This window comes from Danio rerio, chromosome 2 (assembly GCF_052040795.2).
Source record: "Danio rerio strain M-AB ecotype USA chromosome 2, GRCz13ab, whole genome shotgun sequence".
In the NCBI taxonomy this organism is placed as follows: domain Eukaryota; kingdom Metazoa; phylum Chordata; class Actinopteri; order Cypriniformes; family Danionidae; genus Danio; species Danio rerio.
In genome coordinates this window covers 43785001-43805510 of record NC_141022.1, presented here as the reverse complement: position 1 = coordinate 43805510, position 20510 = coordinate 43785001, and the positions used below count along the sequence as shown (strand labels likewise).

Genomic DNA, 20510 nt, shown 5'->3' with positions numbered 1-20510 from the left:
ATAGTATCACGCAGTTGCTGCAGATTTGTCGGTCGTAACCGTTGATACAAGGCAGAATGGAGTTTCATGGTGTTGATACCAAATTCTGACCCTTCCGTCTGAATGTCGCAGCAGAAGTCGAGACTCGTCAGACCAGGCAACATTTTTCCAATCTTCTATTGTCCAATTTTGGTGAGTCTGTGCGAATTGTAGCCTCAGTTTCCTGACAGGAGTGACACCAGGTGTGGTCTTCTGCTGCTGTAGCTCATCCGTCTCAAGGTTTGATGTGTTGTGCATTCAGAGATGCTCTTCTGCATAACTCGGTTATTTGAGTTACTGTTGCTTTTCAGTGGCGGAGCCAGAGGGGTGTGCGGGGAGGCACTGGACACCCCTGACATCCAATTGGCTACCCTGGTTGCCACCCTAAAATTTAATTTGTGGCTGGGAGTTCCTGATGCTGTTTGACATCTCATTTGTTTAAAGAAGTTTTTGAATTTTGCCAGCAATACTCAAGCTACTTTCAAATCAATGATGATCCGAAGGCAAAAGCATGGCTTTAAGTTAGACAAACAGTGTTGGGCAGTAGCAACGATACAAGAAATGTAACTTAAGTACATTTCTCAGTAGCGTGGTGGTAGCATCGCTACTTTGTAAATCAAATAACTTTTCAGTAGCAAAGCTATTATTTTAGTCAAGTAGCGCAGTAGCGTCAATTTTCTCTCATTTAACCTCCTGTTCACTCACTCAAATGACTGTTTACTCATCCATTCACTCTTTCAACAAATTTATTGGCTTGTTTGCTCACAGTTACTGACAGATTACTTTCATTGTTTGCACAAAAACAAAGTAAAGCCTGAAAATGAACATTAGAAAAAAAAAAAAAAACAATGCTTAAGGCAAACAATCTGATATCTGACAGCATTGTTTGAGGCACAGAATTTCTACAGAGCATCAAAGGAGAGGAATTTAGAGACATTTACAGACAAACAATTCTGAAACAACCTGTCAAAAGTCGCATCTGATTCATCACCAGATCTAAAACCACTATACCGTTCGCTAATCCACCACCATCCTCTTCTCTCCATCACAATCCTCCCATTGCTCTTCTACAATATGTTTGTTTTATCAAAGCATCACCAATCAATCAACACTTCCCTTCTCTCAACAAAGTCTGTTTCTCCAGCTTTTACTCTGGACAGAGGAATGCCAGAGCTCTGATGGGTAATGCATGAAGCTGCACTGGCTTGTTGGTAAAATTTGGAGGGATCCCACCACTCCTTCTCCTCTCAGATGAGGACTCACATGCTCCAATCCTACATATTTATTGTTTTGTTTTATAGCTGAGTGGTCTGAGATTAATTATTTGTTGCACATGAATCCATTACGCGCAGTTCTACATGCGCTCAGCAGGCAAACATGGGTCTTTTCTAGTCAATAGTGAATAGGGCACTCAGCGTGATAGGCAATCACCTCAGATCAATACTAATGTTTTTAGAGACTTCGGGCGAGCTTTGTTCGAGAAAGAAAACCGCTATTTAATTCAGTCAGAGTATATTTATTATCAGCATTAATTTATAGGCTGGGTGAGTCTCATCCAAGCGACTGCGCTTCGTCTTTTCTGCTTCAGTTATTGTTTGAATAGAAGAGATGCTGTGCAAAATGTGTCCTCCGACTTCAATTTCAAACGCTTTCTTCTTGGTTTTTAGGAGCCTATAAGTCACACCTCAGCGAAAGCCTGTTTTTTATATTTCTTTTAAACGCTTCGGCGTGGAAGAATCCACACTTCGTTTTCTAATCCAAGGTTCAATTTCTTGTAAAATCGCCATTTGACAGCGGCTCTTAGATGTAACGAGCAGAAGCGTTTTATTTTTGCTCTGTGATTTCTGCCTGAGAGACCAGTACACTTTTCTCCAAGACGGTTTGGAAGGACAGAACAACCGAAGCAAAGGTCAGGGGATGTTCAAAAAGAGTCTGTTCTTACCGTCCGCTCACTACAAAACACGCAACCAGGAAGATAAGCAGCACAATGCCTCCAGCTATGGACACAGCTAGGATTGTGGACTGGTTCGGGTCCCCAATGGCCAGCATATCTGGAGAGGGAGAAAGAGAAAAAGAGACACATTTGTGTCAGTGTTAACCCTTAAATTTTGATGAGGTCAAATCTTTTTCAGTTTGGTCTGAAAGAATCCAATGAGTTTCTCAGACCTAATCAAAAACCAACATGAAAGACATAAATAAATAAATAAATAAATAAATAAATAAATAAATAAATAAATAAATAAATACATTTAAATTCAATTTAATTACATTTTAAAATAAGATTAATTATTAAATGTGTTATTATTATTATTATTATTATTATTATTATTATTATTATTATTATTATTATTATTATTATTATTATTTATTAACATTATTATTGCTATTATTATTATTATTAACATTATTATTGCAATTATTAATATTTTTGTTATTATTATTATTATTATTATTATTAATAATTTGAAAAAAGACACAATTAATGTTTCTTCTTTATTTATTCATTGAGAACATCCAATATTATTGTTTACATTATATTGATAATGATGGCATTTTATAGTATTATCATCATCATATTTATATGAATATGTGACCCTGGACCACAAAATCAACTTATGTTGCATTGATTTATTTTTGGCAACAGTATTGGGTCAAAATATAGATTTTTCAATACCTTATATACCTTAGATACCCTTTATTTTTATACATTATAATATTAAGTAAAAATCATGTTCTTTGGAGAAATTTGGTAGATTTAAAGCTTTAATTCCATTGTTCAAAAAAAAAAAAAACACTTACAAGCAAATATAATAATAACAATTATTATTATTATTATTATTATTATTATTATTATTATTATTATTATTATTATTATTATTATTATTATTAATTTAAACTCCCTTCTTTTAAAGAGATAAATCACCCAAAACTGAAAATTCCATCATTGTTTATTTTACTATGGGAGTCGATATTTAATGGATTTTAACATTTATTAAAATATATATTGTGTTTGACAGAAGAAAGAAACTCAAGAAGGTTTGGAACTACTTCAAGTAGAGTAAAAAGTGAATAAAGTTTCGTTTTAGGGTGACCTATCACATTAACTGTCTGTTTTGGTTATAAAAATGAGTTGGCTTCCTTAAAATTGTATAAATTGTATTTTTTATATTTCATATATTTAACACCATTACTGAGAGCATCTGAACGTGTTATTAACACAGTATGTTTTCACAGTATGTGGTCTCTTACACCTTAAAGAAGATAAACTATTGGGCTTAAATGTTAAACTCTGCTTCATTCCTACTAAAAAACAAAACAAAACAAAAAAAAAAAACAGAAGCTGCTGCATTTAGCCACTAAATATGAAGGCGACGACTGAGTCAATGTTCTAATTTACGAATGCCATCCAAATAGGGATGTTAACAGAGGGAATAACAGGCTCGGTTTGAAAGTTTCACGGCGAGTCTATGGATTTTATGCTGCTGCAATCCACTCATTACTCAAAACAAATACATCATTTATCAAGGCTGGCAACGCATGAGTAACCGCCTCTTTCAGGAAAATGAATATCTCCAGCAACAGGAATTGATTTGGAAATCCACTCAACTTCATACAACAATCTCAGATATGAGAGATCACAGCTCGCGGAGACAGGAACATATGGCAAAAATCTGATGAACAATACGTCACATACATTTCTCAGTTACAGTATATAGCTGTACCAAGATTGTTGTTTTACATCACAACAGTGGTAGAAAAAGACAGGGATTTTATACTCAAAAATTATGCATGTTAAAAACTACTTATTTAAAATGAGCTGAATTAACACAATTCTTGACAACTTAATTATTTTATGTTCAATCAACCCAAATTTTTAACTTAAAAAGATTTGTGTTGGGACAACTTAAAGGAATTGTGAAGAATTTACTGTGTTAAAAGATTGTTACATGCACTTACAGCTGTAATATGATTTTATGAATAAGTGCATGCAATAACCCTAAACCAAACCCTAACCCTAAAACTTTTACAAAAAGAATCAAAACAAATCACAACAGACTCTGCGTTTAAAAAAAAAGAAAACACCATCCAGATCCAAGATATAATACTAAATACAGATTAACTGTCAACACAACTAAAATAAAATAATATAATAAAAATGAACTGAAAGTAAACTCAACAATGATACTTGAGTCAAAGTAAAATAAATGGATTTCAATATACAAGTTTTTTTTTTATTATTATTATTGAGCAACTGTAGTTTATTTATGTAAATGTGTGCAGCAAAATAAAGTAAACTGTGACATTGTTTTACCACAAAAAGTCTTCATACAGTGGACTTAAAAGTCAGGTTTGCATGAGGGGCAGCCCATAAGACTATATGCTGGTCATTAAGAAAAAATGATTGATAGTTTTCTAATTATTGTAATTCTAATTTATTACAGCTATAGTGTCAGACAAAATCTGCAGGCATTTTTTTTGCTATTTCTGCACAGAATTTAGTAAAAAATCAGTGGATTAGCAGTATGCAGAATGATTTTGGGAGTATCGCAACTAAAACTTAATATTAAAAAATATCCTTTTTAACTTTTATTTAATGTTTACAATGCAAATCTAATTAGATCCACTTATTTGTTACACAAAGCAAGTCTCACATATAATATATCTACTATATTACTTTACAAACTGTATTGTAAATAAATCAAAGGAATCCCACATTTACAAAAGCAAACAAATAGACTTAATGATGGGCTAAAAATCTGCGAAATCTGCAAATTCCGTGAGCCAGTTATAAGTTATCTAGCATTATCAAGATGAATTTGTTCTAGCACAGTTTAACTTTGACATCTTATCATATTTTATTATCATAAACTTCAGTGAATAAATTTCGACAATGTGAGCAATGTTAAAGGTGTCGGAATCATTTTTGTTTTATGCACTGTAGTCTTTACTGTCACTTTTGAGCAGATCAGTTCATTCTTAAATGGCCTCAAACAAACTTTAGCAGTTGCTTGTATCCAAAGAAAAATCAATTAAGCAGTTCATCAAAGAGCCAACAATACCAGCCATAATACGCAAGGTCAGGTTAATTTAAACAGCAAGAAAAAAGTTTAGAGAGGATAAAAAGAATAACATTTAAACAACAGTGAATACAGTGTAAAATGAGTCTAAATTTTCAGGCACTACTACAAAAAATTGGCTCACAGTGCAATTCTGTACTTGTCAATGCCCGCCAGCAAACACTTTTGTGTTTAATAGACATCTAGTAGACATCTAAACGTAGTCATCTTGGCTAAAACAAGGCTAAACTTGGGCTGTCAGTGAAAATCTAACAGACGTCTAAGAATAGTCCAAAACTAAACTAGTCGTCAAATAAATTAGACAGACTTTATACGTCTAGCCATTCATTTCTGTGTGTTTGATAACAATTCTAGTTTCAAAAGTCTAGTTTTGGCCTATTCTTAGACGTATTAGATTTTCACTGACAAGTTTAGCCTTGTTTTAGCCAATACAACAATGTTTAGACATTTATTAGACATCGATTAGACATCTTTTAAAAACAAAAAAATGTTTGCTGGGCAGTGTCTTGCTAGGTGTTCAAATATTTGAATGTTAATCCTCACATTGATGTTTGAAGTTCCAGAACTTTGCTTAAGATTTAATATAATGAACTGGCGTATGACTTATTTCCCAAACTTCCTGCTTCTGCTCTCTGGGAGTCAAGAATAGAGTGTGTCATCATGTTTTGTGAGGACAAACGAGTCAGTGTTGAGTCAGTGTTTCTTTGATGGGGATCAAAGCAGATTTTTAAAAAAAGCTTTGGGGCACACGGTAAACACAGAGACCTTGTGGTATATGCATCTAATTTAAAGCTGGTTACGGCCCAGCGAGCATCTCTGGAAGCGAATCATAGAGCTCAGCCGACCTCATCCACCAAGCTCAAAGTTAACTGAGTCCAGTGGTGTAATTGCTCTTTTAATTATATGAAAAATGCTTAAGGCTTCGGCTCACGGTGACATTCATAAACCACTTGTGTGTGTATTTGTGCATACCATACACTTCAAGACAGAACACACAGCACTGTAAATTGCATACACTAAACATGTTCAGTTTCATAATGTGGGGAAAAAATTTAAACCCTTTCCAAAAAGAAAAGGAATATAAAACCTAAGTAATTTAAAATGTGCTGTCACCTTACAGCAAGAAGGTCGCTGGTTCAAGCCTTGGCTGGGTCAGCTGGCATTTCTGTGTGAAGTTTGCATGTTCTCCCCTTGGGCGTTGGGCTAACAACTCACCTCATAAAAAAACTAGATGTTTCAGAACACCAATATAGTTTGGCTAAATATCAACTTCGGTATACATGGCCCTGGGCGTGAGTGAGTGAGTGAGTGAGTGAGTGAGTGAGTGAGTGAGTGAGTGATTCCTAAAACTATTAAACAACACCCATTCTTCTCTTAGGACAGTTTAAAAAAAAAAATATATATATATATATATACACACAAAGTAATTTTTTCACACACAAAATATTTTCCATACTGTGAAATTTTAACTCTTTTTTAAATATTTTCCAAGTAATGTTTAGTATTTCTAATATTTACAGTACAGTATTTCCAGTAATATATGTTTTTCTTCTGGAGAAAATCTTATTTCTTTTGGCTGGAATAAAAGCTGTTTAATAAATAAATAAATTAATAAATACATTAATTAATAATTGATAGAATAAATGAACGAATAAATAAATAAATAAATAAATAAATAAATAAATAAATAAATAAATAAATAAATAAATAAATAAATAAATAAAACAAGTTTAAGGTCAATGTTATTAGCCCCAAATATATACAGTGCATTCATAGCGTTTCCCTTTTTCCACATTTTTTAATGTTATAGCCTTATTCCAAAATGGATTAAATTCATTTATTGCCTCAAAATCCTACACACAATACCCTATAATGACAATATATATATATATATATATATATATATATATATATATATATATATATATATATATATATATATATATATATATATATATATATATATATATATATATATATATACATTTTTTTTTTTTAAAGATTATTCACAACCTTTGCTCAATATTTTGTTGATGCACCTTTGGCAGCAAATAAAGACTCAATTTTTTTTTTATTTTTAATTTTTAATTTTTTTATTTATTTTAATAAGATGCCACAAGCTTGGCACACCTGTCTTTGGGAATTTTTGCCAATTGCTCTTTGCAGTACCTCTCAAGCTCTATCAGGTTGGATGGGAAACGATGGTGTTCAGCCATTTTCAGATCTCTCCAGAGATGTTCAATAGGATTTAGATCTGGGTTCTAGCTTAGCCACTCAAGGACATTCACTGAGTTGTTGTAAAGCCACTCCATTGATATTTGGACGGTGTGCTTTGGGTTATTGCCCTGCTGGAAGATAACCCGTCACTCCAGTCTGAGGAAGGGCTGTTTTAATAAATTTGCAACAATTAAAAAATATTTTTTTTTCATATTGTCATTATGGGGTATCATGTATAAAATATTGAGGAAATAAATTAACTTAATCCATTTTGGAATGAGGCTGTAACATAAAAAATGTAATAAAAGTGAAGTGCTATAAAAGCTTCCCGAATGCACTGTTTTCGGCATCCAATAGTAAAAACAAACAACAAAAATTACAACTGATGTGTCAATAATTTTTAGCTTTACTGTATATTCAATACACTAAACTGTCAGATTCAAGGATAATACTATAAAAAATTTGACCGTATTGTATTATTGAAAGCTTTATAAACAATCTTTATAAGTAGTAAAGAGGTTTATTTCAGCTAGCAGTGAGTGAGTGAGGGATCTTTATGCCACCAGAGTAACCAAGTTTCTTTTTTTCATTCAGTCCATCAAGTTTTTAAAATAAGAGTCCCACAAACACAGTATGTATAATACAAGCTTAAATAAACTTAAACAATAAGGGAAAAAATTGCTGTAATCTCAGTAGGTAACTTTGTGGCCAAATCAAATGCTGCCCGAGGCATACATAATAATGATTCCTTGGAAATGGTCACAGTGTGCATTTTGTTCCAATTGGCCTAATTTTCACTGAGATTTCACTCTCACAGGATTGACATGAAAACAAAGAAAAACAATTATGTTTGAGTCTCATGGTATATCATACCCATACATTACCTCTTATTACTCAGCTATGCTTAGGTACAGTATTTCCAGATTTTCATTTTATGGCACCTTTTAAAAAGTCATCACTACCTCTCAGTGATGGAGCAGTAATGCTGTTAGATTTGTGTTATACTACTAAAGAACCCTCCATAGAGAGAGAAAAAGGGAACTGTTGAGAAGAGCAGAAAAACCTCACCCTCATGACTGGTCTCCAGCTCGATCTCTCCACCATAGTTGCCGTATCCTCCATCAGTGCGAGCCCTCACTCTGAACACGTATGTGGTTCCTGGTTTCAGGCCCTCCACAGTCATCATGTGCCCTTTGGTCTTCAGAACTGTGTAGTTCTGGTCTCTTTGGTTCTGTAATGGAAAAAAACAAACAAACAAACAAAAAAAAAACACTTTATATGTGATTTTATTTAAATTTAGGTTGTTTATTGATTATGTTGAAGTGGTAAGATGTTACTTTGCAATTTTTAAAAGTTTGGCGTGCGGATGACAATTTTCTCATAATGTTCCCAATTCATATAAATGTATGAAAATGGCTAAAATAACATAGTTAGCTAAAACATCCAAATATGACTACCAATAAAGACCACTATACTAGAAGATAAGTTCATGTTTTTGTGTGTATAATATATCCAACTCATATTGAGTCATATTATGTATGTATGTATGTATGTATGTATGTATGTATGTATGTGTGTATGTATGTATATATGTATGTTGTTTGTTTGTTTATTTGCTTGTTTGTTTAGTCAGTCAGTCAGTTAGTTAGTAAGTTAGTAAGTTAGAAAAAAAGTAATTTCATTGTGGACTACTTATTCATTTCATATTACATAATGTTATTTTTTTTTGTGAATTATTGTATAAATATTATTGTCCTGGTATGAATTTTAATATTGTAAAATAATATTACACTGGGATAAACATTATTTCAATTTATTAATATTTCAATACATGTAAAATTTTCAACATCATTACTCTAGTCTTCAATGTTACAGTTCTTCAGAAATAATTATAATATGCTCATTTAGATCAAGAAACATTTATATTATCAGCATAAAAGTCGAAAAGAGTCATGATATTTGAAACTTTTGTGAAAACCATGATATATGCTTATGAGCATACGCTTATGCTTATAGATTAACAGAAACTATGTAAAAAAACTGCATGTATTTATTTATTCATTCAATTTCTTTCGGCTTAGTCCATTTATTCATCAGGGGTCGCCACAGTGGAATGAACCGCCAACTTGTCCAGCATATGTTTTACACAGCGTATGCCCTTCCAGCTGCAACCCAATACTGAGAAATACCCACACACAGTTTAATCAATTCACCAACAGTATAGCGTATGTCTTTGGAATGTGGGGAAAACCGAAGCACCCAGAGGAAACCCACACCGACAGAAGGAGAACATGCAAACTTTTTTAGAATTTATTAGAATTCGTTTTAATCTATATGATTATGCCAAATTAATGACTCTTTGCAAATAAATAAAAATAAATAGTACTTTAATAATAATAATAATGAAAGACATTTTAAAAATGACTTTTGCAGTATTTCCTTTCACACCGCATCATTGTAAACAATATAAAATTCAAAAAATTACAATTTATTAAGTCTTACTGTGATGTCATGCTAGCGATGTTACACATTCAATCTGCAATACACTTGTTGAATCTCTTTTAAAGCAAACGGCAGGGTGGCAGTGTTGAATTTGGAGTGCACAGAACAGGACATAAGAGGATTAATGAAGGATATTATTTCAGCAGCATGCGAACACTGTAGCCAGCAGGCATCATATTTTCAGTCATTTTAGAGAGGCAGATGCTGGGGTGCTAAAAGACCAGGCCAAGGCTTTAATTTACACTGTTTGACATGATCATTGGTGTGATTATAGTTACATGAGTCAGACATCTGCAATGGCATGTAAATGTAAGTCTATGAATACAATGTGTTGATTAATTTGATAGTAATCACCCAGACTGCCAGCTAACACTTCACATGGCAGATTTACTTACTGCCTCATGTATTCAAAAATGGTGAGAGCTGGGTGAAAGCGCTAGTTTGGAAAATGGCTTCCAACTTCATGATTGTGAATTATACAAAATTCCAAAAACGGAGTAAAATGAGAAGAAAATAAACAATGTGTGATTTGTTATTGTTCGCAAGCTTTTATTTAAGTGAAAAAATACAATAAAAGGATTCCAAATGCTTTAACTGAGCAAATAAATTGCACAATTCTGTAAACATAAACTAATTTAGATTTCAATGGCTGTAACTCACTTTATGAAAATCTAATTTCCTTTGAAAAAAAAATATTATGTTTAAGAGTTTTGGAATTGGGTATACTAATTTTTAAGTTTTACTCATTCTATAACATGTTACACCTGATTACATTTTGATTTGGTTTTGACATTTGACAGTAGTGTGTTGCAGCTAGGAATGCATGATATTTCTGTGGCCATCCATATCAATATTAGACAATAAATGCTATTTAATGTTATTGTTATCGCTTTGATAACAAAAATAAGCCAATATCTTTAACTTGATAAATTATGTATAAACTACGCTGGGTGAACCAAGTCACATGCTTGATGTCTGACACTTTTTTACTATATTACTGGTATTTTGAATTTGGTTAACGATCAGTGACTTGGTTGCTTAATTAATTAATTTATTTTTATTTATAAAATTTTTTGGTCAGGCAGTTGATTTATCTTATATAAAAGAAAGTTGACCGTAAAAAAATAGTTAATTAATCAAACGTTCCTAATGTTAAGATTCGTAAATAAAACCAGTTGCTCACTGTATGTGTTTGCCGTTTGTTTGTGTAATAATTCAGAAAAAATGGGGAAAAAAAGAATAGTTAATACATCCGATATCAGCTATCACACATAAAAAACATATATTTTATCGTATCAGTCAAAAATTCCATATCCATATCCATCCATCAAAATCAAAATGTGCTTAGATTTACAAAACACTTAATAAAAATTGCACTTTTGTCAAGTAAAATAAGTAAAGTGCTTGATTTCACTGCATTTGTTTTTTTTTATGAAACAAATTTTCACAATTTGGGATATACAGTGTTTACATTTGGCTTGGCTGACACTTTTATCTGAATCAACTTGAATTTAAAGTCTTGCATACTAAGGGTGCTTTTATATGTTTCAATTGCAAACATCTAAAGTGAACCATCTTAGAGACTTAAATACGAATAATTAAAAAAAGCAGCTATCACAAATCGCAACATTAAATGAGCACTCTTGTCCACTAAAATAAGTAGTGTTAAAGTATCCTAACACTTCAGAATATTTAAAATTTTAAAATAACTGATATTATAAACCAAGAGCTGACAAAATAAGAGATAAAAGTAATCAGCTATGAGCTATCAAGCTTTGAATCAGTCCAGCATTGCTTCCAAAAGCAGCCTTTCAAAGCTAAGAAATCTTTTCCAAATATTAAAGAGCATCCTGTGACCAAATGGGTTCTGGGAAGGAATTGGTCTCTGTCCACCACACCCAGAAAGACTGAGAGTAGAGGCAGGTTTGTGTTTGAGAACGTGGGATCATTCCAGCTCCAACAAACCCAGCATGAACCACACATTCTTTAATGCCAGACACCCATCTGGGCATTGAGTCTGAGCTGACATCCCATAATCACACAGCAACCAGTATGTGTGCCAGACTAGACTGGGTCAAACGACTGCATCTGTGCAGGTCTGATGTAAATAAACCTTCTGTCTTTAAACAGCCAGAATGCTTTGAATGGTTGAGAATAGACCTTGCAAAAGTGATATTTCAAATTTGATGAGAATGAAAACAAGGCTGTTGGGTATTTAAGTAATTTAATCAATAAAATAAAAAAAATTAAGTAAAATAAAACAAAACATCACAGGCTTGGAACATGGCTCGTCCAGATTTTGCCAAGTGCTAGTTGTCTTGAGACTGACATATTTTATGATGACGCAGGGACAGGATAGAGTTTTTGTTCCTGGGTCATCATAAAATATGTTGGTCTCAGGACAACTAGCACTTGGCAAAATCAGGACGAGCTGAAACATGCATGCTCTCCTTTAGTCGTGATGTGTTTTTTTGTCCAAATAAACTATTAAAAAAAAAGTAAATAAAATAAAATAAAAAAACTTGCAAAATAAGTATGTAATAAATATTTAAAGCAGTTTCAACAAAAAAAAATAAATAAATAAAATAAAAATAAAAATAAAATAAAAAGAACCCATTTTCGAATCTGTATTTCATTATTCAATTTTAAGCACTTAGTTGTATTGTTTGATTGATTGATTGATTCAAAAGCTTCTTGATTTGCTCTTTTATATTGTTTGTTTGTTTGTTTGTTTGTTTTAGTATTTTTTTCATTAGTAGTACACAGCAATTGCTTACTTGTTTAAAAAAAATAATAAAAAATAATAAAATAAAACAAAAAATAAAACAAAACAAAACAAAACAAAACAAAACAAAACAAAACAAAACAAAACAAAACAAAACAAAAAACAAAACAAAACAAAACAAAACAAAACAAAACAAAAAATAAAACAAAACAAAATAAAATAAAATAAAATAAAATAAAATAAAATAAAATAAAATAAAATAAAATAGACCCTTTACGATCAAACTGTGCTGCAGGAGAGGATAAAGTCTAGATGCAATACAGCTTAGGATACTCTCATCAATATAGAATAATTTTTGTGACATCGTAGAATAAATAATATTTTGACATTACCGTGAGGGTAGGGTTTAGGTAGGGGTAGACGCTAATGAAATACAATTAATGCGTAATTTAATAAATAATATAAATCCTGCTTGTCAACTTTCAATCCCTTTCCTCAGGGTGCTCCAGTTTCCCAACAAGTCCAAAGACATGTGCTACAGGTGAATTGGGTAAGCTAAGTTGTACGTAGTGTATGTGTGTGAATGGAAGTGTATGGGTGTTTCCCAGTAATGGGTTGCAGCTGGAAGGTCATCTGCTGCATAAAACATATGCTGCATAAGTTGGTGGTTCATTCCACTGTGGCGACCCCAGATCAATAAAGGGACTGAGCCGAAAAGAAAATTAATGAAGAAATCAGCTTCCGATCGCGATGCTCATTACATGTCGTATCATATATAATATGATCATTATTAAGCTGTTTAAAAGACAAAATATATGTTCTCTGTCATATTTGACAACTGGAGTATCAGGAATTTTACAGTTTAATTGGAGCATTTGTTAATATTTACAGAAAAGGGCAACAAAATACGAGATGGCTGGTGGTCATGTGATAAACTTGACGCAAACTTCCATTTCTGCCTTTTCTATACAGATCACGTTACTTAATAAAAACAGCACTTTTCTCTTTTAAATCGACAGTATGTATACCCAGCTGTGTGTTTCAGTGACGGTATTCTCTCTGCTCGGTGACGTCAGCCCTGGTATCATTCTCCTGTTATAATTAAAGAGCTATGCGTGTATAAATGTGTGAGCAGTCGACTGTGGCTTATAGGGTCCACTGATTGCTTTCATTCCCAAAGGCATGATGATGCTTCAGCCCTCAATTACACATGCCAGGGCTGCCTGGACAACTGCAATCATTACAGCTTTTAATGGAGGTCAGAGAAGCATGCGTGGGTGTGTATGAAGATGAGAAACCAGCAGATGTACCTTCTCATAGTAGATGACTTCATATTCCACTATGACTCCGTTTGGTCTGTCGGGCCCCTGCCATGCCAGGGTAATACTGTCTTTACTCTTTCTCTCCTTCAGGATCACATTCACTGGAAAGAAAAGAGAGAGAGACAGACATTGAGAGACAAAATAATCAACAAGTGATGCAGTTCAATTGAAGCTTCGTGATATACATGGAATTATTCCAGTTTTTCATGTCTTGTTGATTCATTTATTTACAGTCATTCACAGATGTTTCGATCCAAGAGGATAAAAGTAGCACTTCAAATCACCAGAAAACTGCAATATATAGATGGCATGACAAGTAGAAGATAGTTTAGCAGTTTCTTTTATTGTCGAGTCATTGTAGCTGAGTGATTGTAGGAAAGTGTCTGGTGCATATGGAGAGGAAAGAGTGTGTGTTCTACAGGTGGTTTGTCATGCCCATGTTTTGCATTAAACAAAACATTAAAAACAAGCAGTGGACTTGGGAACAAAAAATACAAGGTTATAAGTTGCAAGTTGAATATTTTTACCTCCTTATTTTTAGAATTTCATGACACTGAAAAAATCTATCAAATTTCATTCAAGTTCATTAATTTTCTTTTTGGCTTAATCCCTTTATTAACAAGGGTCACCACAGCGGAATAAACTGCCAACTTATTCAGCACGTTTTATGCTGCGGATGCCCTTCTAGCCACAACCCATCTATTCGATTCACCTTTATTCGTATAGCACTTCTACAATGTAGATTGTGTCAAAGCAGCTTCACATAAAAGATCATAGTAAATCTAAACAGTGTAGTTCAGTTTTCAGAGTTTCAGTTCAGTTTAGCGAGGAAAAAACTTCACCAATTGGCGAAAGTGAAGAAAATCCAATATCTGTGAAACCTCCACACACTCATTCACACTCATACACTACGGACAATTTAGCCTACCCAATTTACCAGTACCGCATGTCTTTGGACTGTGGGGGAAATCGGAGCACCCGGAGGAAACCCATCGAATGCAGGGAGAACATGCAAACTCCATACAGAAACACCAACTGACCCAGCTGAGGCTCGAATCAGCGACTTTCTTGCTGTGAGGCGACAGAACTACATATTGCATCACTGCGTCATTATTCAAGTTACAGTACATATTTAAAAAAAAAATTGTGCAGTGGAACAGCAAAAAATTACTTTAATATTTTCACTGCGTTATAAAAATGTTTAATTTAGAGTTAAATTATTATCAATAAGTATTATTTAGTAACTAGTTCCACAGGTTGGTTTATGTTCACTCAGTTTCTCTCTTAAAGAGAAGCTGCTATCTATATCTATTATCTTCTTCTAATGGTTAAAAATGTATTAATTTTTTTTATAATCAAACATCATAAAAACACTTTGATTGACATTCTCCCTTTGTAATAGAGTAAAGTTCCGCCCATTTAATATCACCATTATTAGCATAAGGCACTGCCACTGCCACTATACTGACACATAAGCATTTTTAGCTCCACCCTTTTTTGAAAAGAGCACAATCTCATTTGAATTTAAAGCGACAGTTACCAAAATGGCAAAATTTAAAGTCTAAAAGAGGCAGTTTCAAAGAGTTATAAACATTATTTGTGGGCTATTTCGAGCAAAAACTTCACATACATACTCTAGGGGCATCAGAGATTTATTTTACAGCTTGTACAATGGGCCATAATAGGTGCGCTTTAAAACATTACTTAGATTTGTATTTTTATTGGTTGGTCCAAATTTGACTAAAAAAGATTCTCATATTGTCTGGATGTTTTTTTTTTTATTATTATTATGATTATTATGATTACTATGATTATTATTATTATTATTATTATTATTATTATTATTATTATTATTATTATTATTATTATTATTATGTCAGCATTAGCCATTCTGGACATGAGTTTGAAAACAATGCTTAATTTAACATTTTAAGTAAAATTGTGCATAATATTGTGCATAATTGTTATTATTGTGCATACAAAATATGTCTTCTTAACAATGTCTAAGCAAAAAAATATAACTTCAACTTCTAAACAAATAAATTAACAAACATGTAGATAACCAAACAAACAAACAATTATATTGTAAAATAAATATTTTTGCATTTTCAACATTTTATATGTTACAGTTTTTACAATGTTTATGCTTACTTGATGGTAAACGTTCAAGAGAAAAAGTCAATATTTTACCTTTTTTAATAAAAAAAGGTTAAAAACATATATATTGTTTAATTTAGTATTTATTGTGTGTTAGTATTCAAGCATTATTAGTTATTTATTAGTTTTGAAAAAAATTATTATTATTTTGTTAAAGAAAAAAGACCAAAAAATGCTAACAAGAATTAAAAACACAAACCGCTGAGAGCTCTTGATCCCCTCACTCTCAAGAGTGCTTTACACACACACATGCACACGCGCAAAACCCACAAGTGCTGTGAAACCTTTGTCTAAAGAGAGACAAAGGAGGCCACACAACAGCAGGTAATTACACTCCTGAAACAGTCTAACACCTTCTGTCTCTGTCGGCTGCTCCTTCATCTCTCTCACTACAGCAGGACGGACAGAGAAGAGAATGAGAGCGGAAGGAGGGATGACAGCAGGCCTGATATTTGGTCAGATGGTTGGAGGTAAATTCACCTTGTGTCCTTCACCTTCCGAGATCTGTGAACAGCCTTCAAATCACTAGATGTACTACACACATATACACACACAAACGCACACAGACCTTCACATGTACACGCACACACACACACACACACACACACACACGCACACACAGACACACACACACGCACGCACGCACGCACGCACGCACACACACACACACACACACACACACACACACACACACACACACACACACACACACACACACACACACACACACACACACACACACACACACACACACCTGCCATTCTTTCATGATAGTACATAGTTTATTGCCATTTTCTTTTCTTTTTGTCCTTTGGTCTTTCTGATAAAGTAACTTTTTTTAGACAGCTTACTTTTGTGCTTGAGTTTTGGTTATTTAAAACCTACAAAAGTATTATTATTTAACATTTGATATTATTATAATATTATTAAGATTCAGAAGGGATGCATTCAATTAATTACAAATATATTCTTAACCCTCTACTGCTTGCATTATGATTTATCTATGTTTAAAAAAAATGTGTCAGCGCCAATAGCCTAGTGGTTAAGTGCGTTGACATATGGCACCATATACGGCAACCTGAGTTTGATTACCGGTTCGAGGTCCTGTGCCGATCCTTCCCCTCTCTCTGCTCCCAATGCTTCTTGTCTTTTCTCCACTGTCCTATCTAAAAAAAGGTGGAAAAAACCCTAAATATATATATATATATATATATATATATATATATATATATATATATATATATATATATATATATATATTTTTTTTTTTTTTTTTTTTCTTTCTTAGAATGGCTTAACTTGAAGTGCTGTCAAACGATTAAAAAAAAAAAATCAAGGTACTTTATGATATGTTGCCATATGGCAACAATGTCCAACAGTGTATCTAACTTAAAAAATTCTCATTTAAAATTTTCCTTATATAATTATTAATTTTGTTGATTGAAATGATTTAGTTGGTGTTGCAGTATTATAGGCTTCAACACAGAACTTATTAATGACACCTTATGCATACTTCCCAAAAACTGATATTCCCACAGTTTTCAATTATTCCATTCTTTCTTTTTTTGCGGAATATTATTGAAAACAAACATAATATTGCATTATCATGTACACAACATACAGTGAATATAAATATTTTCTGCAGTAAATATTACAAGAAATAAATAACAAGTCTAGTTTATCCAGATGCATCAGAATAATTTAGATACTAGCAAACAATGTTTATATATTATATTATATTATATTATATTATATTATATTATATTATATTATATTATATTATATTATATTATATTATATTATATTAAATTATATTATATTATATTATATACTATGCCTGTCTTTTCTGCCTCTGAGCTAAATTTCCTGAACTTTCTGCATCACTGCTCTTATCAAATGTCCCATCTACATCATTCTCATGGTCATCTTCACTTTCAATTGCACAAAGAGCCAGTTCTGTCCTTTTCTTTTTTCACTTACCATAGAACATGGAGGTGCTCGCAAATACACTGTTCTCTGTCTCTAATCAAATGTGTTCCCATTAAAATTAGATTTTGTCTAATTTGTCTAATTTTATTAATTTTTTTTTTATTTTCATAATTTAAATGCCATTAACACATGACTAATCAACATTATATTACTAGCATTCATGTTGTTATTGCTACAAATTAAAATATCACAGCTGACCTTGCTGGCTAGCTAACCCATTGCAATATTGCACGGTTCCACTATTGCACAGTGTTGGCATTTGGCGACACATACATTTGATCGATTTACAACTAATTAAATTAATACAAACTTTTTGTTGTAAATATGTCATCATAACTCACGGGGGGTGATGTTTCAGATTTTTTGTGGATCTGACGATTCAATCCTTTGTTTTTAGTGATGTTTACATCTTATGTTTTAGAAATTCTAACTAATAATAAATAAATATTATCAATACATTGTTTTATATGAATTATGTGTCCTTAATCAGTTGGGAAGGATTCTAAATGAACTAGCTCATTTTTATTTATTTTTTTCACATAATGAACTGCTTCCCTCTAGATATATAGAGTGCCTAAGTGTAGGTTGAACCAAAATAAAAAAATCATTTGTAACCATTTCAGTGGGTTTATTTAATAAGAGTTTATCTTAATTGGCATCATAAGTACTGTAACTACTGTATTTTGTATTGTTTTTATTGCTTGTTTTTAATAATAATAATAATAAAAATAATAATAATAATAATAATTTCTTACTTTAATACAACACTTTTCTGGACACTCAAAGCACTTTACACATTAAGTGGGAATCTCCTCATCCCCAACTAGTGTGCAACATCCACCTGCCAGAACGCACACCACACACCAGCTGATTGGTGGAGAGAGGACAGAGTGATAAAACCAATTATGATATGGGGATGGTTACGAGGTCATGATAGACAGAGCCCTGTGGGCAAATTTAGTCAGGATGCCGGAGTTAAATCCCCACTCTTTTCAAAGGACATGCTGTGATTTTTAATGACCACAGAGAGTCAGGACCTCGGTTTTAACGTCTCATCTGAAAGATGGCACTCACTGAACAGTATAGAGTCCCCTTCACTGTACTGGAGCACTAGGACCTAAACAGTCCACAGACTGAGCGCCGCCTGCTGGCCTCACAAACACCACTTCCAGCAGTAACCTAGCTTTTCCATGTGGTCTCCCATCCATGTAGTAACCATGCGCAGCCCTGCTTAGCTTCAGTGGGGGAAATTTTTAAGGAATGTCTCCAGCAATATGGTGATGCCCACAACAAATTTCCTGTCAAGGACATTAAAATTAACTACTACTACAATAGTTGACAAATTATTTCTGCATAGAAATCATACAAAAAAGAACTCTGGCTTTTGATTACTAATCTTATCACATATTTAACACGCTTAAACAGTAAGTAAAATAATAATAAAATAATTAAATCTGGATTTTCTTTATTATTTGTATACAATTGTAAAAGAAAACACAACACACACACACACACACACACACACACAAAGTACAGAAATGTACTAATTACACATTAAAAATGGGAAAAGTTACTTGTGGTACTTCAGAGAGAGAAAAAAAAAAACTTTCTGTGGAAGTTTTAAATGTAAATTTTAATGAGCACCATTAATTCCAAAAACTGTACAGTATTCAGATTTCTGCTGGTTCGCGGTCTGATGTGGCTGAATGTATAAATCATCATGATCTTTGACCCTGTTCTGACACTAAGCTCTTCAGTCTCAGCATGTGCCTGTTCTGCTCAAGAGCCTCCAACGTCCACTGCCAGAACAGCTTCATACATATTTAATCCGATGCCTAATACCAGCATACACACATTCACAAACACATTTAATGAGAACACGCCTGCACTGATGACCCTCATCGGCCCGTCAGGGGTGTGTTTTCAGCACATTTCAGCACCAGAGATGAGTCCCAACTGTAGATAATGCATTTGATGCCATGTATTATTTAAAGCTTACAGATTTCGATGAATTTACAGCGCCTTGCACTAATATTGGCTTTATTAGAAATATAAGCAAAGAAAGCTGCAGAAAAATTACTTACATATTTAATCTTTGGATCTTTTGCTCAAAATATTAACAAAAATAATCTGCTCTACCTGAGAACAAAAGGTCTCAGTACAACACAATATAGGTTTATTTAAAATCAAAAACATCAGGCCCGTAGCCAGTCTGGTAAAATGGGTGGTTCTTTTTTCTCAAAATGTGGACCATTCTGGAATTATACGCCTCATTTTCTATTTAATTATAAAATTTGAATACTGCATTTTCGTGACATTTTGAACACTATTTTGAACACTATTGCGAACACTATTAGCTTGTCGGATGGTCATCATAGCCACCCTTTTTGACTATTTTAACCAAAACAGTGTTCAAATCAATTTTAATATGGTATGCTTTTGGTGCTTCACACTTGGTCAAGAACAAGGTCCAAGATTAAGAATAAAAGATACTTGTAAAAT

General features: G+C 32.9%; 1 protein-coding gene across 6 annotated transcripts in view; it reads right to left on the bottom strand.

The window, feature by feature from the left end:
• Nucleotides 1-20510, bottom strand: part of epha4b (eph receptor A4b) — a 242909-nt gene that overhangs the window by 77799 nt on the left and 144600 nt on the right. For all 6 annotated transcript variants that reach the window (XR_015477916.1, XM_087239983.1, XM_087239979.1 and 3 more), the window contains 3 exon segments: nt 13851-13963; nt 8382-8544; nt 1961-2069 (listed from right to left, as the gene is read on the bottom strand). Coding sequence is in view for 5 of the 6 variants with exons in the window: in XM_087239983.1 (XP_087096109.1) it covers nt 1961-2069; nt 8382-8544; nt 13851-13963 (385 nt within the window). In the remaining variant the exon portion in view is untranslated.